The sequence below is a fragment of the Festucalex cinctus genome, chromosome 7 (genome assembly GCF_051991245.1).
Source record: "Festucalex cinctus isolate MCC-2025b chromosome 7, RoL_Fcin_1.0, whole genome shotgun sequence".
NCBI classification, from domain to species: domain Eukaryota; kingdom Metazoa; phylum Chordata; class Actinopteri; order Syngnathiformes; family Syngnathidae; genus Festucalex; species Festucalex cinctus.
This window is the reverse complement of record NC_135417.1, coordinates 13,089,103-13,114,116: the sequence shown is the minus strand read 5'-3', so window position 1 is coordinate 13,114,116 and position 25,014 is coordinate 13,089,103. Positions and strand designations below refer to the sequence as shown.

Sequence of the window (25,014 nt, the reverse complement as noted above, 5' to 3'; positions counted from 1 at the left end):
GGAGATGTTGACAACCTTCACAGAACCTAATCCTCCTGTCCTTGTAGTACTTGTTATAGAGCCACCATGTGTAGGTGTTTGGCTCTGGGACACTCGAGCTTTGCCTGAAGTGCCTGCAACAGAGGCATTCACTATGTATTGACTCTTCAGGGTGACACTCCCCGTTTCTATCTTGCTCGCATCTGTGTTATCGATAAAATGCACACTTGAACTAGCTTTTCCTTTTCCAGTTTTGGCATCAACAGAGTGTACTGTTGGGATACCTCTACCTTGTCCAGTTTTGCTAGCATCTGTGTTTCTGTTGTCAACAGAGTGCACAAAAGAAGTATGTCTGCTTTGTGCAGTCTTGCCGTTAGCAGAATGCACAGTACCTCTGCCTTGTCCAGTCTTGACACCAACAGATTGCCTGGTCATGGTATCTCTCCCCTTTTCAGTCTTGCTAGCATCTGTGATTCTGTCATCAACGTAATGCACAGTATGTCTGCCATGTTCAGTCTTGTGAACAACAGAGTTCACAGTTGTAGCATGTCGGCCTTGTTCTATCTTGCCATCAGTAGAGTGCAAAGTTTGAGTTTTCCAGTTTCCAGTCTTACTAGCATCTGTGTTTCTGTCGTCAACCGCCTGGACGGTAGTCGTATGTCTGCCTTGATCAGTCTTGGCATCAGCAGAATGCAATTTTATGGTATCTCTCTCTCTTCCGGTCTTGCTAGCATCTGGATTTGTGGAGTGTGGATTTGTAGTATGTCTGCCTTGGCTAGTTTTAGTTCTTGTAGCTTTCCCCTTTCCGGTATTGCTATCATCTGATTTTCTGCCATCACCAGATACAACAGTATCTCCAGTTTTAGCATGATTTATTGAATATCTCCCTGGTCTGATTTTGGTAAGATCTACGTTTGTGTCCTCAACAGTAGGCACACTTGTAGTACCCGTCTGTTTTTCAGTATTTCCATCAACAGAGTGTACAGCAGTATCCACTTTTACCTTTTTAATCTGTGTTGACCCTGATGATTGAGTTGAATTCTTTCCAATGAGTGTGGACTGCTCCATGGTGTCCTTTCCAGCTAAGGTTTTGTTTGCTGCCACAATCCGAGTAAGAATTGTTGCAAATTTTGCTGTTCTATTCAAACTGCTTACATCACTCTGTGTTATGTTAGATCGAGGTTCATCTTTGAGTTGATCAGATTTTGAATATGATTTAACCATAGTTCCTTCCTTGATGACTTTCAACTCGGTCTTTTTAGCACCCGAAACCATAGTTTTGCCTTTGCGGGCCTCCTCTTGCTTTCTGCCTTCATGCTTCAACAAAATTTGGCCAACAGTAGGGACAGCAGTCTTTGTGGAACCTTTAATTGTCGTTTTCTTCTCAGAAGCATCCAAGTTTATTTGTGCCTTTGCAAGACCAAATTTAGCAGTCGTGGCTAACTTTAATTTAGTGTCCGTCTCCTTGGCATCGGCCCCCTTTTTCTGGTCAGTCTTCCCCAGTTGCACCTGTGCTTCCGTTTTGGTTCTGTCCTCTCCGTTTTCCTTGATAGTGGTTCTTTCTTTGTTCTCTTTTTGGGCTTCTGTGTCCAGTTTTACTTTGATCATCCCTTTGGCTTCTTCTGGCATTACAGAGCAGAAGGATCATTGTTAGAGGTTGAATTTAAGATGAACACATTTTGTCACATTGAGTCACTCAGTCCAAGAGACAATCACTTACTTTTCGTGCACTCAGCTCCTTGGGCACAGTTACTGCAGTCTGGACCCATGAATCCTTCCTGGCAAATGCATTTTCCTTTCTGACATTCTCCATTCCCACTACAGTCATTTGGACAATTGGCAGAACATGGACCTGATTGGGAAAGAAAAAATACATTTGTTATATGCAAAAGCAGACACTAGCAACCATATAGGTGGAAACTAAGAACCATACATTTGTCCTTGAGCGATGACATCTCGCTCTCCAGCCTGGCCAAGCGTCCTTTCAGCTCAGCCATCTCGGCCTCACATCCGCCAGTACAGCCGCCAGGCATCAAACTGATCTTATGTGTCATGACTAGTGGAGTACCAGGTTTCAGGCTCACTTCATGCTCTTTGGCGTTGCTTGACTCACAGTCATTAGCAATAACCACCTTGATTGGCTGCGCAGGGGCAGTCTTTATTTTGGTGTCACTGGTAGTCTTGGTTACAGCTGCCTGGTCCGCAGAGGCTATGGGCCTATCCTTGGCAACGGCAGAACCACTAGCTATATTTTGGTCTGTGAGCACTGGTTTGTCTTTCGAATTCTTCATATCACTAGTAGAGGGTGATTTGACCACCACAGTAGTCTCAGAAGAGCCTGTGGTCCGAGGTTTTGCCGCTGCTGGGGCACTGGCTGCAGTTGCAGCGATTTGGGCTGTGGAAGTTGCTTTATCTTTGGAGTTCTTCACATCCTTGACTCCTACAGTTTGATTATCAGAGCCCATGGTCTTCTCTTTGACAGCTGCAGAACTACTGGTTGGAGAGGCCTTTGCTGGAGTTAAGGGAGGAGTCTGGACAGTGGGGGCAGGCCTTTCTTTCGAGTTCTTAACTTCTCCAGTGGATGCAGATTTCGCAAAAACAGTCTGATTGACAGAGGCTGTGAACTTGTTTTTGGTGGTTTTGGTGCCGCTGGCTAGCTTTGGGGATGTTGACTGAGCATTTGGAACTACGGTGGGGCCTGGCTTGACTTTGGCAATCTTCCCATTGCTGGCCGAAAGAGATTTCTCAATAGCAGTCTGATTGATGGAAATTTGGAGTTTATCTTTCGTGGTTTTAGTGCTGTTGACTGATGCTGACCTTGTGGTTGCTGACTGATCATTGAGGGCTGCAGTGGGTCCAGGATTGTCCTTTGTAACCTTCACTTCACCGGCTCTTGTGGATTTCGCGGCGCCTGTTTGATTAACCGACACTGTGAGCTTGTCTTTCCTGGTTGCAGAAACCGTTGATGTCTTCACTGGCGGGGACACGCTGGTGGAGTTTGCTATCGTTCTGGGTTTGATTCTTGTGCTTGCTGTCGAGTTTATCACTGGAGGTTTTTGGTTGGGGAGAGGAGTCGGTAAAAGTGTCAGATTTATGTTGTTTAGATTTTGGGTGGGGCGGCCGGTCGGTTTGGCGGCAGCGGTGCTGGTTTTTGGTTTCGGAACGGTGAAAGCAACGTTGGTTTTAGTCAAGGCATTTCCTGTGTAGTTTCTCTTCTGATTGGTGGTGGTTTGAAGTGAAGCAAATGGGGTGAGAAGGAGGAGAAGTCCAAGTGTAAACAACATTTTGAGGCAGTAACCAGGCTTCGGAATATCTTCTTTTTAAGAGTGTGAACTTCTTTGGAGGGGTTCAGCCAGCTTGTACCTACAAATGAGAAGAAAATGATTCATTGTGTCTTTTTAGTGGAGCGACCTTTTCCTGGATTCAGATTTTTATCCAAACTGCACTTTAAAATATGCCTAATGTAAATATGAGCTGACATAATGTGACAGTGTTCCGACCAACACCCATAATCGTTCATTCATCTGCTCGGGCAGGCCAAATGAGATGGTTTTGGTCTTATGGTGAAACTGGGTGGAGAACTAACAGTGGGGGACTGTATAGAACTGTGAGACATTGTTTGTCTTTCACCCCACAGAAGCTTACATAAGCTCCTGCACCACCACCAATAAAACACACATCACCATTGAATGGAATCGGTAGAACATCAAGTCAAATCGCAACACTCATTGACCTACATTTTGTGTTCCTCAAATAAGAGTGCATGTACTTTATACTTCTTCACATTAAGAGACTGCGCCACTTTTACTTCTAAAAAGGGAAGATGCAAATGATTGCATGTTAATTTACTTTACCTTTTGCAATTAAAGACATGCAGCAAAAACAACTACCGGACACTCTTAAGTAGTTTAAAGATGAGAAATTACAAGACCTCCATGAACAGAAAATGTATGGGGAAAAAATGTGTGTTCAATTTAGCTTTTGTACTGCAAATCTCACAAAAACTTGCTCACAGTGGATGTATTTAGTGTTTCCTATGTGCCTATTTCCTCCAACATCCACGCAATTTACACAGCAGTTCTCAGTTGACAGCTAAAAGACATCAGTACTGATAAATTGATCAATTGATTTCTCCACCCCAAATGAGCATTGCGGGCAGACGCACTTACCTGATTGATGGATTTGATCTTATCTCGGTTTGCTTCCCTCCATTTGATTGGGAAATTGTACACAGACTTGCCGGGTGCGAGTTGAGCACAAGTGCAAAGGTGCAAGGGATAAAGTTCGCTCCTACTTAAGGGACCCCCACATCCTCTCCCCCCCAACTCCACCCCCCAGTGGTCCTACTCGCTCACCCACCTCTGAAAATATTTGAACTAGACGAAAAACGAGTACATTTCCATCGACTTAAGATCTCTGATTTACCCTGAATGATTTAGTCTTTGATTGTTTACCAATATTTCATCCTGTTTAGTTCAATTCAGTACATCATCATTTATATTCAATTCAATTTAGAGTTGGAATTTTGTCACTTATTTTTTTCTTTACAATGTTATGCAACTCCGTATGCATGCAACACGATATGACTCACGCATAAACACATCCACAAACAAACGCGTATCAACGACGTACAACACGGTGATTGAATGAGAGCATCACGATTCAGTTGCGATACATAACATAACATAACATAATATAACACTGCAGGTATTCAGTGGCCACTCTGGGGGACAGGAACCTCTTGCTATATGAATTGGCTGCCTGTTGGCATTAATGAGATGTAACTACGCCACAGTTATGTAAGAGACCAAATATCCAGCACATTTTAAGGAATGCTCTGTGAAGGCTCTGCATCTTGGCCCAAAATGGCCACCCACCATCGCTCCTTTTGCAAACCACATGAAGACAAGTTAAGCCAAGCAAGCATGAGTGAGTGACATTTTGCAGAGGTGCACAACTTCCAAACACTGCAGCACGCAAAAATTCAACAAAAATATGTTCACTTTCTCTTCTATTCGTTAAATAAAAGTAACATACTAAAAGAGGTTTGAAAAATATAAATAAAGAAAATAATATAGACAGCAGGATCTGTCTGTCTGTCTGTCCGTCCATCCAGCCATCCATATTGAAACACAATTATCATACAGTAAATGGCCAATAAATGTCATGCTCACGTCTCATAATTGCAAATTGCACCACTGCACTCCTGATTGCCCCCCCGCCCCCCTCGCTGCACTGCTGACCCTGCTGACCCTGGCCGGACTTCAGCAACGATACAGCACACCTGACAAAACACAAACAGCTGTGAGAAAACATCTTCTGAACCATATTTGATGTGTCATGTACGAGCTCAATCGTGTTATTGACACTCGAGCACTTGTGGCGAACCACAACCAGGCAGAATAGAAATCCAAGTTTGGAGTCCACACTTGAAACATTTATTGAGAGCGGTAGATGTTTTATGTTATTTAAATATACTTACTTGGTAGGTCAGAAGTGGATTTGATATTTTTTGTGTTATTACTGAGTCTAATGAAACTCAGAATTGGATTTTGGTTCCTCCAGGGGTTCTGCAGGTGACTAATGTTTCAGCCTTGGCGAGTACTTGTGGCATGTAACCTGGTCCAGATTCAAATGCAATGAAATGTCTCGTGGTCGGAGGCCGCGACAGAGCCGCCATTGACGGCTTCGCATTGAAGTGATGCTCGAGTCCTCCCGTGTTGTTTACATTGGACCGACCCACTGAGATTAGAATAATATCAACACATAAGCCCTCGCTTGTCCGTCGCTCTTTCCGCCTGTTGCTTTCTCTGGTTCACTTTAACGCTCTCAACGTATGAATCCTAACGTTAGAAAGGTGGAGAAGACATTTTGGACATTTGGATGTCAACATTTTGTGCCAACCTGAAAAATCACCTCGATCATCTCCTCCCTCGTCTTGCTCCTCTTCTGGAGCAGATGTTTGGAGGCGGGCGACTTGAAGGGCGACTGTGTGGAGCACAGAGACCCTCTCAGCTTCTTTACGGCAAGGCCAGTGACAGAATGAGAGAGCGAAAAAATAAATATATGCAGCTGGAAAGCTAAATCAAACCAGTTCACCAAACTCAGTCACCCTATTGGGAGGGACATGACAGCATGAACAGTCTCTGATTTGATAGATTCCAGGTTTATTAGTCAACTCACAACTGATTTGACCAAATGTTTGGAAGAAATAAGCAATTTTTTTTTGGCAATAAAAAAAGAGAAGAACATCATTTTGGAAATGACTGGATATGACATGTTTGACATAGTCCGCAGTGTCCTGTTTGCAAAAAGATAACTAAACTTTATTTTTGCTCTTTCTGTAGCAAATAATAATCTCTTCGGGATAATCCACATTTTGTCTGTCCTTCAAAAAAAAGAACACAAATGTTGTAGAAGGAGTGGGAGGATGTGACAGTAATGTTCTTGTAATGCAAAATTCCAGTCGAGTTACATAGTTTAGCGTGAAATTCAAGTTGATATGATGACAAAAAATGATGCTGTATGTTTGCATGACAACAACTCAGTATACATTCCTGCTCACTGTGGGAATGAAGTGACACATTTTATTTTGTATATATATATATATTTTTTTTTGAAGCGATATTTGTTTTGAGTGTCGCATTGCTCCTTCAGACTCACTGTAGTGTCCTTGCATTGTTGACATTGCAGATGAATGGGGCTTTTACTTATCCACTTGAAGTGGCTCCTCCCACTTGAGCGTGAAAAGCTCCTCATGTCTTCAATTTCAGCCACAAACTCAATGAGGAGTGTGATGTCAAAAACGGCCATAAGAAAACAACTTTTGCCACATTGTAATGATTTGTTTTTGAATCTAAGGATATTATCCAGGTGACTAGACAAAGTAGGTGACTTTCTCGCGTCTGAATTTTCAGTCCCATCTATGGACATCCAACATGTGACTTTGCCCTCCACACTCACAGACTGACTGATCCAGCAGGTGGAAAAGTCTGCGGCACAATTCAGAGTCCAACAGGTCTCTGAAAAAAGCTTTGGATAACCATTAGATGTGTTGTTTTGATCTACAATGACTCAGTCTCTTTATTAGAAAAAAAATAAAAAATAGTCACAGCACACTTGCTCTTTTACAGACAGTGGAACTCATAAGATTGAACATTATTCTAATCTTCTAAACAGCGCCACTCAGTGGTTATGGCTTGTATGCACAGATCAGGAATGTCGATGCAAGTAGGCACCAGCAAATTATTTCTAGTTTATCTGCCGGTTGAAAGCAACATATGCATATTTCATTTGAAAACACCTTGAAAGATTCTACATTATATTGATATTCACTTTGCAAATGTTACAAATGTTGCAAATGTCAATGTGCTAAGCGGTGATGCTTTCGTTGCTTTGGAAGAAAAAATGCAAAAGCATTTCTAAGAAGATTAGCAGCCTACAGTTAATTAGCCAAGCAACTACAAGTGGTTGGACACCATCGATTTATTTATGTATTTATTTTTCCCCTCCTTCTTTTTCATGCAGTTTCCGTAGGGTTGCTGTGTGCAACCAGCTTACCACCACATTTAATGATATCCAGGAGGGAAATATGAGCGAGTTGGAAAACATATCTTGTCCTTGTTTTTACAACATACAGGAAATATAAAGCCAAATTTGACTTTATTGGATTATTTTTTTAAAGTGATTTAATCAACACAAATATGCTTTTGTGCATTGGTGACAAACACATGTAAATATAGTATCCAAATATCTCTTCTTTAAAGTGTACGTTTTAGTTTCAATTAATCTATTCATTCTATTCCAACGTAGATTTCCCCTAAAATCGACTGGAAGTTCAGTCTCACCTCTGAGTGATTTGAGCCAATCTCGGGGGTCATTTTCGAGCTGTTCTTACAATGACATCTTGCAGATTTTGTACTGTTAAGTCCAGATGCAGATGCAAGTTGATATGGATTTTACATTTACACACAATCACAGTGGATTTCAAATGCAATCAACATGTAATTGAAGCGTTTTTTCCATACTGTAGGAATTATCGCCATTTTTATTTTCAATATTTGGAGCACCTAAATTCTATTATTTGGAAACGTGTTGCTTGTTTGTCTTCTCTTGCCCTCATGCTGCTCTCTTCCTTCACTTTTGTCATCTCAAACAATAACAATGAGGAAAAAACATTAAATCATCTTCATGAGCTGATTTGACAAAAGTCAAAGTCAATCAAACATTTAATTGCTTAAGCCCCTTAAATTGTACTTTAAAAAAAAAAAAAGTCCACACAGAAGTCAAATGTCAGGTTTTATTATAAATCATGGAGGAACCTCTTTATATGTTATCACATAGAATATACAGATATAAATAATACAATTTGAAGGTTTGGGGTCTATATGAATAGTCAGTTTTCTCAGAATGACCCAAATGGATTTGCTTTAAAAAAAAAAAAAAAAAAAAGTTTTATATGTAACTCATGTTCCATCATGCGATTTGGAGTAAAGTCTCGAAGCATCTAATCCATTTCTTACAATTTCAATTTCCCATTATAGGACAAACAAATGTGATATGCAGGCCCAATTTAAATTCATACAATCAACATAATGCAAATGAAATCGTTCATTAGCCATAAAAAGTGTCCGTTTCATGAGGGAAGTGAACACATCTTTGTGCCCAACCTGAACAGGAAGTCAAATCAACTTTTGTTCGAAATCATAATCATTCTAAAGTATAGTTCCTCCTTTGAAGTCAGTCGCTATGGAAACAAAGAGTCTTAGTGAGAGTCAGGGGCCTGTTGTCCATCCACAACTCCTGGATGTGAAGCACAAGAATTGCGTTTGGACAATCAGCTCCAGAATCCCGGTCACACCAAAAACATTTTTTTGTCCTTCAAAAGAAATAATACACGGCAAATATCATGAATTGTGCACAATGTTTCAGGATGTTATTTTCCAAATTAAGTAAAAAAAAAAAAGCAGTTCAAAATCAAAGTTTGTTTGAAATCAAAGTCAACAAGTGAAAGTCGAAAAATGTACAAAATGCACCTTCAGTTCTGCATTTCACGATAGTCCCAGTTATTACTAATGTTTCCATTCATACGTAAACTCTATCGGTTGTATGTACCTTGTCGTTGAAGTCCAAACTGGTGTGCATCCGACCCCAAGCGCCGCCTGGTCCGTTTGCTCTTCGTGTGCCCCTCGTTGCCGCTTCTCATCCATCCATCTCATTTCATGCAGGAGCGAGGTTACCTAAGCGACTGCGCCTCAAAGGAGAAAATCTCCTTTTCCACAATTAGCTGTGAAAGTGACAGAAGGAAAAGGAGGGAGGGGTCCGTGCCCATGGGGGCTCCAACGCCGACCAGAAAAGAATGACAGCAGTGCGCATGACAGGTACCAAGATGGAAAGTTACAAAAGTGATCAATTTTGAGGTTTTAGAAAAAAAAAAAAAAGAATATTAGGATGATCAAAATCAACTCATTCAATTATCTTTATTTTTGCAGATCCTCAGAAAACAACAACAACAAACATTCAACCTTGAAGTCTCGAATGATATCTTTCTCAGTAGAACGTTTCTGATAAGGATTTCCTGTACCTAATGTTGTGGCCGCTAAGTGCGGTTAGGCCGCATTACTCTGTCCAGCTAAAGTGAAAGTTGCCCGTCGTCGTCATCTCGAAAGATGAAGAGGGAGTTACCATGGGGAGCAGCGCACAAAAGGGTGTGGCGTGGGAATGTCCCCCAGAGGTCAGGAGTGAGGGTGAAGAGGTCAGAGGTCAGAGCCAGCTGGACAGCACACAAGAGGAGAGGAGGGTGAGAAAAGATGGCGAGGGGACGGAATGGACCCAATGGGACATTCACATTGAACTGATACGAGGCTGAGTGGACCGCGCCCAAGCCAAACGATGACACGCTCATGCGGAATAGTTCGTGGTCGTTGACAAATGACAAGAAAAAAAGTTCCAAATGCAATATACCATTACAAGGTTATTGGGATCAGCTGAAATAAATTATAGCTGAATCTCATTTCCTGTGATTTGGAATAGAGATGTAAAATTCACAAATGCTAATTACAAAAGTCTTTCATTCACAACTATTATGATGTGAAAAGAAAATCATTTTCCATTCTGATATTTAGTCTGCATCTTCAAAGTTGGACGGATTGCTATCCTGTGTCTAAAGTGCTCATTAATGTACAATTCAAACACATTTGTCGGCAACGTAGGTTAGGTAACATTGTATTTTCATACAAGTACTGACGGTATTGTGAATTTTTTTTCACTTGATGGAAAATGAAGATTTATTCATGTTGAAGATATTTCATTTACTGTAGTGTAAACAATAGAGTACTCTTCTTTTTTTTTTTTCTTCCTAGGATTTTAAATAGCTAGCAGTAGCTAGATAACTTGTTAGAGATAACAGCTAGCTAGATAACTAGCTAGCTACATAGCTACCTAAGATAGATAGATAGATAGATTATAAAAGAAGTCTGATACAATATTCTATGTTGTCATAAATAGAATAAATGTCTTTAGTCTTCATTGCTGTTCCACTTCCTTATTGACAATTCTGAGCTTACACAAGTCAAAAGTCTTACTCGATGAAATGACCTCTGCGTCCATTGAAAAGTGTTCGACTTTGGATCGTTGGAATTTGATTTGTAATCATTATTTGGATTTCAAAATGTGATGAAATGCCGTTTGACTACGACAACAATCTGCCCGGTTTGTATGTTAGTCACAGGCAAAATGTGTTTTTAACATGTAAAGGAAGTGTTGGTATTGCGGAAATATTGTTAAAAAAAAAGAAGAAGTCCAGTTGAATTCATCTTACAAAAATTCATCAGAATGTGTGGAATGATCATCATAATCTTAACAAAATGAAGAAACTATTCAGCTGTAGATCTGAAGCCTTGAAGTGAGTGTTTTCGATTGGTTTTATTCAATTTCTTTTTCATTTTTCACAGTTGAATGATCAGTAAGGCAGTTTAGAATATTGTGAAGTATTCCCACGGCTCGCCGTAGACCTCAGCACTGTGGACAAGGTCAGCGGGGGCAGCCGGCCGTCTGCATTGGGTCCACGGTGGTCCTAAAAAGAGCATCTTGAGCTCAAGCAGTCGGGGTCAACATGCAAATATTAACCCCCGAGTGAAAGCGGCGGATCAACGTTCTCATGTCACTCTCTCCGCTCATCAAAGTGTTGGCAGCGTTTTCATATTTAATGACATTGCCACTCAACAATGGAGGAGGCGGCCCTCCAGTATCCTCTCGCTCTCATACTGGGAGTGACGGAGAGATTCAAAACGCGTGACTGTGAGTATAACACTACCAAACGAGTCGAACCAGCTCGTGTTTGCATGGAGGCAAACTCAAAAATCGTCTTTATCCAGCACAGTCCTGGCAGATAAAGTTGAGTTGCTGTGCCCACCCATTGCTGCCCCCCTGTGCTCACCATGGCACCAGTTACTCCACATTCATATCCCCGCTCGGCGCTCTGGCGGTCCTTGTCCAGGAGCCCAGTTCTGGTAACAGTCAGCGGACGAACCGCTCCAAAACCAAAGGTCAAAGGTGCAAGCGTAGCGCAGACCGAGCCAAATCTGCGACGATGTTGCATTCTGTGCCATCCGCGCCACTTGATCCTGAGTGCTTTGCCCAGTGATGAAGACGAGGTCCAAGTGGTGCTTTCGGCACCATCCAAGTCATGTTTTCACAAATTCATATCAGCTTTCCTGTGGGAGGAGAGCAGAAAGGCCAAAAGGCAGGTCAGGAAATCAAATTACAGGTTTTCTCATCTTGCATGGAAATGTTTTTTCCTAAGTACTTTTTACTTTGTGTTTTCAAATTATTTTGCTTTATGGATTTTTTTTCCCCACTGTTTTTTGTTTTTGTTTTTTTTGTTTTTCATTTCCCCGTTTTTTGGGGGGGAAAAAAATCCCGATTTTTTTTTTTTAAAACACCAAAAAATTATCACAAAATCAAGTGACTGCAATATGCTTCCATCGATTTCTGTGCTACCATTTGTATCCCTTTTCTACCAGTTGTAATACTTCCACTGTCCACTAGATAGCAGCACAACGATTAACTTTCTTCTTTCTTTCAACTCATAAAATCTCTGTAAATATATGTACTGTATTTTAAAAAATGAACAGATAATCCATTGTAAAAAAAACCTCTAATTCTTCTAGATTCTTGTTTGAAAAAAATGTCCCTCAAAAATGTCTGAATCTTGAACATTGTTCATTTCATCCACCAAGTGAAGTCAAAGGAGGAGAACTTAATTGTGTTCAATTTTCCCGCCTGCGTCGTAGCAACAGAAACGTCACCTGTAGGCGGTGCTGAGTAGTTGCAGAGAAATGTGAGCTTAATTTTGACCGTGTTTGTAATTGCATTGCAGTTGCACTGCATAGTTCTCATTTCACAAATGACAATTGTTGTGGCTTGCTGCTGACAATTTACTGCACCTGTATTTGATTGTTGGCTCGAAGTAGCTGCTGTGGAATTCAATGTAACCGCTCCTGAAGATGAGTTGCTTGAAGGTGTTGTGACATTTGTTGGCCGTGTCTCATTTGTGCTTGCTGGAACTTTGCTGGCTGTGCCAAAAGATAAACACAATAACAATGAGAGATGCCACTCTAATATAAATGAGCATATTTTTCAGAAGGCCAACATTTCTATTTTAAAAGGTGTGAATGAATACTTGGGTCAATACAATGACTCCACTGGATGCAGTCCACGTGCAGTGAAAACAAAGGTGCTGCGTGTCACCATAAATATTTGGACTGATGAAATATTGAACCGTTTTTCAAGAGTTTCCATTTAAGCTTGCCAACCTGCAGTGGGCCAAGGCACATATTGACTTTATTAGAAACATCTCACAGCACACAACCAAACAAAAAGTATACAGTGCAGCCTTGCGTCCCAACTCCATCATTTGACCTAAAAAGAAATTGGAGCAATTGGAGTCCAACAGAACGAAAGCTACCTAAACTGAGTTCAGTAACTGCAACAAGGTTAAGAAGCACTGACGCACGGATTATCGCTATTTGTGGCCACTAATGACATTACAGTGTTTGATCATCATTAGTTTAGACAATAAGGTTGTCATTTTCAATTTCATTCAGGCTCCAAAAAGAGTGTTGTGATGTAAACCGCAATCCCCTACCAAACAATTGTATTACTTTTGTACAATTGTATTATACATATTTCAATGCTATTACTATAAAATAGCCTACTGTGATGATCAGTCTTCAGTTTCAGCACGACTATATCGGTGTGCTTTTATGAGGGAATTACAGTTTTTTTCATATTATTGGGAGTTGTTTTCTCATGTGCTGTCTTCTTTTTGAATACGCATGAATGCATTTACTGTACAGCTGAACTATAAATGACTATGGCAACTTTGAATAAAAAAAAAGTGACTGGTTTAATTTATGGAGCTATTTGAATTGTTCCCATTTTGTCGATTTTGTTGCAAACTTCTTTAGATTTGTAAACTTGTAAACTAAGTTACTATACTTCACCACTTGACGACAAATGCGGAAACTCACGGCCTTGGCAGACAAAGGTGCGTTGGCTGCTACATTTCAGATGATTCCAGCGGCCATCATCTTTGAATACAGCAGCAACACGATCGCGATCTTCGCCATCGTTCGGTTGCTGCGGTTTCCAAGAGCGGAACGATGAATCGCTCCCGTCGGACCGCCTCCACGAATCTCGGAAGAGGCCGATCCACACATTTGGAGCTGCCGACGCATTCCGGACTTCCTCGTTCTCTTCTTCTGACCAGATCCAAAGATAAATCCCGGCAGTGCTTTCGGGCGTCCCTCCATGATTTAGTGTTGGCAACAAAAATGGAGTCACTTGGAGCATCGCTGGTGCCTGCCAGATTTTTGCAAAGGATGATTTGCGACATTGCTCCAACAATGACTGCAATTTTGGGATTATAGACTTCTAAGTTTGTACTTACCGTGACAAACAAAGCTCCTTTGAGCTCCACACTCACTTTCAAACAATTGTCCCTGTGAATCCAAAGCAAGAAATGGACTTTTTGATTAGGCCGAGCCCAATGCCACTTTGATACATTTCCCAGCTCCAATCCTATCCAAGATCTGACCGTGTTATTTGGAACAGAGGCCATCAGATGGTTCATATGCGTCATGTTGTTGATAGTAGCAAGATCCGCGTGCATCCGTCTACAGTCGTCCTTCGCGTCGTCATGGGTCCTCTTAATCGAGATGTAGTGGAAGTTTGAAAATGACAATTTGAAGGTGCAGAATTCTGCGGAAAGAAACTCGTGTGGTAAACATCATTCGAGAGTTTACATGTCTATGCATACATTATTAAAAAAAAAAAAAAGCAAATACAAACCTGAAATTAACAGTAGATAAAGAGATCATGTTTTCAGGAAGAAGAGCTACAAATATATATATATATATATATATATATATATGCTAACTTACAGCTAATAAAGGAACGATGTCGGCCTACGACACATTTGCAATAAGAACGCCACTTTTCTTGTTGAGAAACTCCTCTACAGAAACGTCTTACCAAAGCAGTTTTTCTCGTTTATCTCTCTTTCGAACTGCACAACGTGACTCCCGGATTGGTGACGTTGACACGCAATCGGCAGGAATCTGATGAGCAATTCCTAAAAATGTTGAGCATTCGATCACATGGTGCCACTGTGGATGATTGCTCAGGCTTGGAAATGGATGTTCGACACTAGCAATTTGACTCGAGTGCAGATTTCCATTTGTTTTGTTTTTTTTGTTGCTGATGTGAAAGTACTCAAAACTGGTTGTCAGGTTCTCAGATACTCAGACAGTGTCTAGTTTTTAATCCTCATGCTTGAGGCAGCCCTGCAGCACTCTTAACTTTTCATCAGATTCTTCTGTCTGAACAGCTTTTTCCACTATTTTATCTCTTTGAATGCCTCTCAATCGGAAGCTCATGCTTTCCATTCTGCTAACAACCACGTTTTCACATGATCCAGCAAATTGTAAAATAGTGGAATTCAAGTATTTGTTTTTCTCAAATGAAGCAGAAAGAAGAGACGTCTTATTTGATCTGCACCAGACTTCAAGGCCATTTAAAAGCAGTAACATAAAACATAAACAACACAAACTCGTCACAGAACATTTCACCCCCTCCAGCCATATGTTGTTGTAACGTACGTGCACGATACAGTATTGTTTTTCCACATAAATACACATTTTCAAATGTTAACGTACGTTCATGTGCTGAAAGGTGAATAACTATTTGAGGTGAGTTGTTCAAACAAAAAGCTAAGTTAGAATTGTATTGAGGAAACATGACCAAATTTGGTTTGGCGAAAGAACACACCAGATAAGTGCCGCTAATTGCCGCTGGAACATTCACCTGCGTGGGCAAAACTCATAATGTTATGTTGGAACAATTTAGAAGTTATGGACAATTTTAACTTTGTTGATTAAACATAGGCTACATTGGTTTATGCAAAGAACTTTTGAATTTTCAAGAAAGAGTGTTCTGTTAACGACCTTTTATTTTATTTTTTTTATTTTTTATTTTTTTTAAATCATGGTAATCTAATCTCCCTCGTGATGGTCTTTTAATTAATTAAAGTAAGCAATAAATCCTCTTCCGCCCCTCCCTCCCATCATGTGCGGCGCTGTCACGTGACCACGCTACTGGGTGGTCCCAGGAGACATTTTGGCTCGAGTCGAGCTGGCACTGAGCCATCATGGCCAGTAAACAACAACAGCAGCAGCAGCAGCAGCAGCGTCAAGTGGAAGGCAACTAACTGGTTTTGAGCGACGGCCTGGCTGGCTGCTGTCGCGTCACCGAAAGCACGAACAAGACACAGACGCGTGCGTGCTTCCCAACAATGCGTCGATTGCGTGTTTGGTGAGTTTCAACGAGCTGCAAGCGAACACATTCGTTGGCATGATCTCGCTCGCCCGACTACCACCACGAAGTTAGCGGCAGGCTAACCTAGCTAGCCACGCTAGCTAGGTTAGCCTTAATCGTCGCGAAGCTTCGCTAAAGAGATTAAATTGCGACGCGCACGCGGATTTGAAGCGGTTCTTATAGTCAATCGAGCTGTTTGGTGGCAATGTGTGCGCGTTAAACGAATAGTTTTGGAGTCATTCGAGTCACGGAAAATCCGAACCAGGTATGCGGCTAATGTTAGCCGGCTAATGTTACTCGCCAAGGCTCGAGCTTCCAATCGATGTCCTGTTAACTTTCTGTCGGCTCAAGTGCGACACGGACGACTCCGCGTTATGTGTTTAACAGAAGTTTATTTGATGAATTGAGTTGAACCAAAAATTGCGAGCGCCTTACAACGTTAATGTATTTGTTGGTGCTTATGGTGAGCAGCAAACGTGTTAACATTCCCAAACTGGCCGCTATCAAAAAATAACCACATGCGGTTAACAGGCCGGTTTAAGCATATTGTTGTGTACGCCGACCACCTTTATGACCGTGAATGTAGACGATGTTCTGTATTGAAAAGCTTCTTTCTTTGATTTGAATGTTTGATTACGGCAACAGCTCTTGTATTGGATGTCAATTTATTCTGCAAGTGGTCGTCCCAGTGCTAATTGCTGCTCCTGTCCAATTGTCGCCCTCAGACTGATATCCGTCAGGCGGGACATCATCCTGTGTTATTGGAGCAATGTCTTCCCAGCAGCCCAACAGCTCAGCACCCAACAGTCCCACGAATGTCATTGGTTCTCCGTTCTCTATTAACCCGTCTCTTGGATTTGGACCCATCAGCCACAGCCAGGTGAATTGCCGTTCAAAGCCAAACTGGCCGGAATGTGCTTTTCATATATGCATTCCATCATCAAAGTCTATTAGGGCAGTTTTGATATACCGGCACATGTTTTTGTTTTTTTTAAATGTAGTGTTTTGCGGCTATATCACACCAACATTGTTTTAGACTCGACTCAACTCAAGTCAACTTTATTTATATCGCGCTTTCAAACAGCCTGAGCTGTCACAAAGCGCTTTTATAGAAATGCAGCAATACAATACAATCGCAACAAATCAACATTCTTCCATCCCGACATACGCTTTGATGTATGAAGCAGTTTTTAGATGAACGAGGACAGAATCGGTCTTTTTTTTTTTTTTCAGCAGTTGATCAAAGACATGATGACATCACACACAGTTGCTCCAAGCTAAGTTTGCTTATAAGTTATCTCATAAACAAGCAGCTGCTACGTTCGCGATGAGCACAAAAAGATGACAAAAAAAACTGTTTTAAACTGAAGAATTTGTCAACAGTGTTTTGCATTGTCGCTCGTTTCCGCCATCCGTCACACGCCGATTGTGCGATTGTTGTGGTTGCAGCTCTCAGCTTCGGGTGCCATGTCGGGGATGCATTCAATCAGCAGCTCGGAGGACATCAAGCCTCCGTTCGGCCTGCGTCCCATGTCGGCGCACAGCCCGGGGATCATGTTGTCTCAGAAGCGCCTGTGCGTCATTTGCGGAGACCGCTCGTCCGGTGAGCCAAACGTTTGAAACCAGCGTCAATATTTGTCTCGGCATTTCTCATCGCGGCCGTTTGCTTTTGTTTTTGTCGCGCCAGGCAAGCACTACGGCGTGTACAGCTGCGAGGGCTGCAAAGGTTTTTTCAAGAGGACGGTCCGCAAAGACTTGAGCTACACGTGCAGGGACAACAAGGAGTGCCTGGTGGACAAACGCCAGCGCAACCGCTGCCAGTACTGCCGCTACCAGAAGTGCCTGGCCATGGGCATGAAGAGGGAAGGTATGCGGCCAGGCGCTCGTGCAAAACGCCTCCAAAGATAACAAGTGGACACAAAAGCAGTTGTTGGGACTTCAAATAGAATAGAAAAATGTGTTGAGAACTATGGAAGCGGGTTGCGTTTGGATAGCTAACTCGTGTCTTCCCTTGGTTTTCCCAATTCTACCCTTTCTCCATCTTTCAATAGTGGTAAGGTGGATGAAAGAAGATGGAAAAGATGAGGGTCGGATGAGTATGGCTTCGATATTTGAAAGCTAATTTTTGTCCTGTAATGTCTTGGATTTGTCTTGTCTTATTGAACGTGTCGAGCTTCAAAGATGCTTACAGATTCCAAGCACTCGTATCCGAGTATATTCATAAATATCTTTAAGAATTGTAAGGAACAGCTCAAAATCGACAGTCAAGATGATCTTTCTTTCCAGTATTTTGTAGCCTGGGTTAGTCTTAATATTCACATTTAGGATGACAAAACAGACAAAACTCTTCTCAAGTTGACCACATAACTGCTATCAATTATTGTAGTCAAATGAATGAAGCATCCAAATGATTGATCAGCAATTGATCTGTGCTGTTTTCATGATGTCCCCTGCAGCTGCGTCTCCCGTCAGAGCAAATTGTTGATTGACTTTCACTTTTTCATTTCCCCCCAAATGTTTCCCATAAGAAATCTTTTTTTGTAGAAGAAATAGGAAGGTGTTTATCGAGCAACATTTAGTTGTGATTTCATCTTTAACGAAACTGCTTGTTTGTAAACTCTTTTTGAAGTGTAATTTTCATGTAACATTTACATGCAATACCTTTTAATGATGCGGCTGATTTTGTGTAACCTTACTGGGAATTCTATTAGCGTAAATTCAATACTTAAAAGTGGTTCTAAAAAAAAAAAAAAAAAAGTCCTTGTGTTCCTGCACACTTATTGATAAGATGTCAGTCAACGTGATTTGGATTTCTGCTCTCCAGCAACTCGTTTGCTCTTGATGCGAATCGTGAATCGTGTTTGCCGCCCGGTGTGATTGCAGCGGTGCAGGAGGAGCGGCAGAGGAACCGCGAGCGCGAAGGCGAGCTGGAGTTCAGCATGGGCATTAACGAGGAGATGCCGGTGGAGAAGATCTTGGAGGCGGAGACTGCGGTGGAGCTGAAGACGGAGCTGCACTCTGACGGCGGCTCCGCCGGCAACTCGGTGAGTGCCGACCAACTTTGCGTGAAACCTGCCACGTGTCCACCGTGAGTGACGCGCTGCGTGTGCGTGTGCGCCTGTGCCAGCCCCACGACGCCGTCACCAACATCTGCCAGACGGCAGACAAGCAGCTCTTCGCCCTGGTGGAATGGGCCAAGAGGATCCCTCACTTTTGTGAGCTGCCCCTTGATGACCAGGTCATCCTCCTGCGTGCAGGTGCCTCACCTCACCTCAGCCACAACAACAACATTCCCAAGTAGAATCGCACGCGGAAGCCATTTAACGGCGAGACGCTGTCATGTCGGCAGGTTGGAACGAGCTCCTCATCGCCTCCTTCTCCCACCGCTCCATCGCCCTGAAGGACGGCGTCCTGCTCACTTCGGAGCTGCAGCGCGACGGCGCTCACAGTGGAGGAGTTGGCGCCATCTTTGACAGGTTCGCCACATAACAAGTTGCTCACAAAGTCCTCAGAGTAATCAATCGCCGTTTCTTTGAATTCAGGGAGAGTGTGCAGAGTGCAGAGGTTGGGGCCATATTTGACAGGTAATGTATTTTTTGTTGCGTGGAAAAAGCAAAACCGTGACGCTCGTGCACGTTTTGCGAGCCTTTTTCAATCGTTGTCTTTCAGGGTTCTCACCGAGCTGGTCAACAAGATGAGAGATATGCAAATGGACAAGACGGAGCTGGGCTGCCTTCGTGCCATCGTCCTCTTCAACCCGGGTTCGCTTGCTCGTCACTTCATCATGCTTACAAAGAAATCAACACCAAATACGTTTTTACGCCACATGTTTGATCCTGTATCGTTATGCTATTTCATTATAGTATGTCTTATGTAATACAGTATTTTATACTGCCCCCCTCAAAAAAAGCATTACATGCGAAATACACAGGAGCACTAATAAGGAATACTTGACTCATCAGTAAAAAGCATGAATTTGATAACTTCATTATTTTTCATGTCCAATAAATACCTTTTAAAAAAAAAAAAAAAAAAAACATTTTCCCACTAACTGTTGACTGAAGATGACATCACCTGTGCTGAGGATGTAGGTAACAACCAATCACGGCACACCTGTTTTCTGGCTATGATCAGCAAACTGAGTCATGATTGGTCGTTTATCCTCAGCACACGTCGTCTTCAATCAACAGCAATTTGTTTTGAAAGCTACTAATTCTTCATAATGAAGATGAAGTTAATTATGGACAAAATATCTATAGCTATAAATGACATGTCAAAAATATTACGTTTTTTTTTTCCATTTATTATTGCAGAGAAATGTGAAATTTCTGCCAAACTTTTGCTTCAAACTCTGCGTAAAAGCTAAATTTCAGAATACCATTTAAGTGGTCACCAGTGCACCCTCCAGTGGACAAAATTAGTAACAACAGTTAATTTTCATGAAAACCTGCGATTTGGGTTCTGTCCTCATGGTCCAGATTGGACCTCCTGATGGGCCGGTTTTGGCCCAAGGGCCATATGTTGGACAATGATGTCAAAGTATCATGCGCCCTCTTGTGGCTGTTTAATTAAGGAACTGGTAATTAGATGAATAGAAAATTGCCTTTAATTTCATGCAATTTTAAGGGAAATGTTATTTTGGGATCTAAAAGTCTTTAATATTTTTTTTGTGCTGCAGATGCTAAAGGTCTGTCCAACACGGGCGAAGTAGAGGTGCTCCGAGAGAAGGTCTATGCGTCGCTGGAGGCTTATTGCAAACATAAGTACCCCGAGCAGCAGGGCAGGTACTTTTTTTTTTCTTTTTTTCTTTTCTCTCCGTTTTGTCTTGCCTGAAGCCAAAAGGTGATCAGGCGCTTGGCCGCCGTTGCGTTGTCAGGTTCGCCAAGCTGCTCCTCCGCCTGCCGGCGCTGCGCTCCATCGGCCTGAAGTGTTTGGAGCACCTGTTCTTCTTCAAGCTGATCGGCGACACGCCCATTGACACTTTCCTCATGGAGATGCTTGAAGCTCCTCATCAGCTGGCCTAGAAGGAGCGTGCAGACTGGAGTGGCACTTTAACTTGGAAACATTTGTCCGCTTGTCTCACTGCTATCTGGGTTCCACTTCCTGTTTGTTTGTTCCGTTTTAGTGCTGCACACGTTTTGCTCTTTGTAGACCAAACAGGCCGGCTGGTGCTATGTGTCGAAAGAAGTATTTTATTTTTATTTTTTTTCCCTCCTCCGCCATCATCACAGGCTATATACCATTTTATATGAGCTTTGTACACGCTGCTTAAGTGGATCTATTTTTAAACGGGAGCACGCGTCGAAGACCTAGTCTTCTTTTTAATCCTTTCTAGTTCAGCTTGGATCAATTCCACAAGATGAAATCTTAGCAGAGACACAAAATGTCTGCCCTCCATTTAGACTTGTTTACGACTTTGCCCTTTTCTGAGGCCAATCGCTTGACTTTCAAAAAGCTGCCAGCTGACTGCTGGAGTCTTTTCACATTTGGTGCTATTTCCGAGAAAATGCGACTATTGGTTTGAAAACCCCACAACCTAAGAGGATATGCAAACATGAGCTTTGTTTATTATTTTAACGAAAATGTAGCAATATAAAATGTTAAGTGCTTTCTGCCTTTCACTCATTCAGGGTTTTACCAAGTAAATCACGTCTGGTGGAAAGGGAATATTCCATTTTGTAATTTATACAATTCTGAGGTACTGTGCAAAAGTCAACGTTCAGGGAAAATGTGTGTTAATTTCAATTATGATCAGGAGATGCAAATTATATTCTTAACCCGCACCCTTTTTTATTTTTTTCTCCAAGTTGTCAGATAGCAGAACATGTGTTGGGTTGCACTGGATTCGCTGACAGTGTTTCAGCTTCTTTTTTTTTTCTTTTCTTCCAAATCCTTTTATGCTCCATTGTATTTCCTTCCTTCCTTCTTTCCTTGCTCGGTAGCTGTTCTGTCCATTGTACTGTCTGCAGTTTATTCAAAGCAAAATTGTCACATTTAGGTCCAGAGCACCTCAAGTCATTGATCAACTTGACCTCCACGTGCTCCTTGACGCATGGATTGTGTGGACTAAAAAAGAAAAATAAACATGACTTCAGTTTGTGACTCCTTGTGTGTCCTTTCCTAAAAACAAGAAAGATGTTTTCACAAGCGTTTTATTGGAAATTGTGACATTGTTGCAAGGCTGCATGTGAAGCCTTGCTTGCTTGCTTGCTTGTGTGTGTGCGTGTGTAGTTTGTCTAGTGCAATGTCGTCAAAGCAGTCAAGTGTCCAGAGCACACAACCAAAATTTTAAACCGGAACTTGCAAAAAAGAATCATTTCAAAGCTTTAAATTACATATATAATACTGCTTTTACTCTATAATACACTATGCTACAAATGGAGCAAAAAGACATTTTACATCACAGGCCTACCTGACTTTACATATTTGTCTAGTTATTTAAAAAAAAAAAAAGAAGCCATAAGGAGGAAATGAAATGCTACACTTGTTGAACAGAGTTGACTAAAAACGACTGCTGGTGTTTTCTTGATTGTGATCAATTTTCAATGGCTATGCTCCCATTCTAAATGGCAAACTGGGACTAAAAAAACAAAAAAACCATGTTCTAAACTACACTTGTTTCTTAAAAATACCTTCCTTTTCACATCACTTTAGAAATATAAGTTAAATGGCGATTTTCACATTCATTTGAAAGCGACGAGTTGCTTGTAACAGAATCTCCAGTGCTGCCAGTGGAAGGTTCGGAGATGTCTTTGTTTTTCACTTTGACAGTTCACATAAACTGACATGTAAGGCGACGGGGAAATGTTGTCCTCATAAAGACAACGCTATGAATCGATGGAAGGCAGTTTGGAAAATCATCGCAGCTCATGCTCAGTCAGTCATCTGATTGGATGTCCCTGAAAATCTCCAATAAATAAGCGTCTCCGAAAGGCACTGAAATGTGCAGCTGGGACAACAGACGGAGCTGCTGAGCAACTTAAGCGACTTGACTCCTCAACCTGCTTGATTGAATCGGGCATGCTCATCTTTTCGTCAAGTGTTTCACATTCTATTGATCGCCAGCGGCTCACTTTCTGGAGACGCGAGCAACAGTAGTACAAATGTACACGCGCCGTTGACGCAGAGGCGGGAAAGAGAACGAGCGCTTGCGGGAGTGCAAGCGGGATCTGCCGGAAGTCAAGCTCAGTGTTCACAATCTGCTTCATCAAACAAGTCGTTGGGACGGCAGGTGTGAAGGAAGGCGCGTCCTCGTGTCCCGTTCACGCCTGCGCGTGAGAAGCGCCCGATAGGCCCAGGACGTCGGCCTCCTCGCATGTCAAACCGCTCTTCAGCGTCCTCCTCACTTCACAAACCAGAAAAGACAAATACGTTTGTATTTGTAAATGTAATACAGGACGCTGGGATTCTCGCCTGTCGGACTCACGTGATTTGCGATTGACTCTGGAGCGCCGCCTCTCGCGAGGTTGCGTCCTGTGGGCCGGCCCCTGAGTGGCCGAGCGCACGATTCGCTCCATGATCTCGTCGGCCGTGTCGTCCGTGCAGGTGATGGCGTCGTCGTTGGCGAGGCACCGCGGCGGCACCGGCACGTGTGCTGAAAACACAAAACATTTGACGAGGATCACAGTTGGAAATCTGCAAGCTGCGCCTCTCCAGCTACATTTGGCTCTCTCCTGTGCATCTCCGGGAATATTCCTACAAATTATGACATATTTATTTGTATTTTTTAGATCAAATATTCTTCAAATGATTTAATGATTGACATAACAATTAATCATTAAATATAACAAAAAATGTCAGTCCAAATGTTCTAAAAAGTTGATTAAAAATGGCCTAAAAATGTCCAAAAGTGATCATAAAATGAACAAAACGAGGAAAATCAGAAATTTACCATAAAATGTCCATGAAATTGCCAAAAATGTCAGAGAATTGAATAATAAAAAATCAATAAAGCCGAAAAAAAAAATGTTCAAAAGGGTAACCTAAAATGTACATAAACAAAAGAAAGGCAGATCATTAACATAAAATATTTTTGGAATGAAAAACATTTCAGGAAAAAAGAAAAATGGCCAAGAATGTCAGAAATTTGCTGTCAAAAAAGGCAGAAAAAAAGTTTTAAGATGTCTAAAATAGGAAGAATAGAGATAGAAAATGAACATGTCAATAAAATTGCCAAAAATGTCAAAATTGACCAGAAAGGCTAAGAAAGTCTAAACATGTATGAAAAACAAAAGTAGAAAAATTACGCAAGTAAAAAAAAAAAAAAAAAAAAATGAATGTGAAAGTATTGGATGGTGTTTGTGGTGCAAGCTACACTAACAAACTGCTTTCTTCATTACAATCTTCAAATGTTTTGCGGCTCCAGACACATTTGTGCTTATTTATTTGGCCTAAAATAGCTCTTGTGACAGCAAAGGTTGCTGACCTCTGGCCTTTAAGAAAGGCGTCCCGCCAGGTTTTCCTGTCGCGTTCTCGTATGCACTCGAATGAATATTCACCTGTGGTGGCGCCGGCCCGCGTGCGAGCGCGGAGGCCCGGCACGGCGGACGCGTCGCCGTCGCCGTCTCCGCCGCCGCCGCCGCCGCCGCCGCCGCGCACGCCGCCCTTGAGCACGGCCTTCATGTTCTCGTGCTCGGCGGCGTCCTCGGCGTAGCGGATGCCCCGAGGTTGGCTCTCGGGCGCGTCGGGATGAGCGACGCCAAATTTCCCGCTCTGCACGAAAGGGGAGGACGGACGGATCAATAATGCTGAGCTTTGCTCAGACATGTTCTCACTGCTTATGACACGGCACTTTTCAGGATTGATGAGTCAGCAGTTTCTTACATTGACAGTCAGCACTCGACAATAACTTTGTTAATAACAAACTCTAAACAGTAATCTCTTCCATAATAATGCGGTGATGATCTTATGAAACGTTCGGCGATGCGTTAGTGTCAACACTGCAAAACCAACAAGTATTTCCTTTTTCTGCACGTGCCCGTGTTCAAGTCTTGAACGTTAGTCACCGCAAAAGGTTTCTCAAGCTGGCAGGCAGGCAGGCAGCAGCGCCCCCTACCTCACTGTCGCCTTCCTCGTCACTCTGCAGACGCGAGTCAAACAAAAGTCAGATTTTGAGAGAAGTCACAAAATGTGTTTGGACATTCTTTGGCTGTAAAAAGC

At 42.2% G+C, this 25,014-nt stretch overlaps 2 protein-coding genes and 1 pseudogene across 9 annotated transcripts in view; 1 reads left to right on the top strand and 2 right to left on the bottom strand.

Annotated features, from left to right (window-relative positions):
- Positions 1-11,520: 11,520 nt before the first annotated feature.
- On the bottom strand, positions 11,521-15,357 carry LOC144022513 (lectin-like; annotated as a pseudogene). The gene is made up of 6 exons (XR_013284347.1): positions 14,332-15,357; positions 14,078-14,241; positions 13,931-13,982; positions 13,485-13,842; positions 12,426-12,554; positions 11,521-11,693 (listed from the first exon to the last, which is right to left on the bottom strand). The product of XR_013284347.1 is annotated as a lectin-like (transcript).
- A 287-nt stretch (positions 15,358-15,644) lies between these two features.
- Positions 15,645-21,957, top strand: LOC144022512 (retinoic acid receptor RXR-beta-A-like). 4 transcript variants are annotated; one of them, XM_077527375.1, is made up of 12 exons: positions 15,645-15,852; positions 16,581-16,735; positions 17,305-17,458; positions 17,543-17,722; positions 17,907-17,951; positions 18,739-18,899; positions 18,983-19,112; positions 19,205-19,331; positions 19,398-19,439; positions 19,525-19,616; positions 20,534-20,639; positions 20,732-21,957. In XM_077527375.1, exons 2-12 carry the CDS (start codon positions 16,625-16,627, stop codon positions 20,877-20,879), a joined length of 1,296 nt encoding a protein of 431 aa, XP_077383501.1. In that variant the 5' UTR covers positions 15,645-15,852; positions 16,581-16,624; the 3' UTR covers positions 20,880-21,957. The 4 variants fall into 4 exon arrangements, with proteins under 4 accessions (XP_077383501.1, XP_077383503.1, XP_077383505.1 ...); XM_077527377.1 differs by having other exon boundaries at positions 15,646-15,852; positions 17,907-17,942; XM_077527376.1 differs by lacking the exon at positions 15,645-15,852 and adding an exon at positions 15,953-16,120.
- A 34-nt stretch (positions 21,958-21,991) lies between these two features.
- Positions 21,992-25,014, bottom strand: part of fhod3b (formin homology 2 domain containing 3b) — a 76,358-nt gene continuing 73,335 nt past the window's right edge. For all 4 annotated transcript variants that reach the window (XM_077527368.1, XM_077527369.1, XM_077527370.1 and 1 more), the window contains 3 exons: positions 24,354-24,567; positions 23,282-23,449; positions 21,992-23,200 (listed from right to left, as the gene is read on the bottom strand). In XM_077527368.1, the coding sequence (XP_077383494.1) occupies positions 23,118-23,200; positions 23,282-23,449; positions 24,354-24,567 (465 nt within the window). In that variant the 3' untranslated portion in view covers positions 21,992-23,117. The remainder of the gene's footprint in view (positions 23,201-23,281; positions 23,450-24,353; positions 24,568-25,014) is intronic.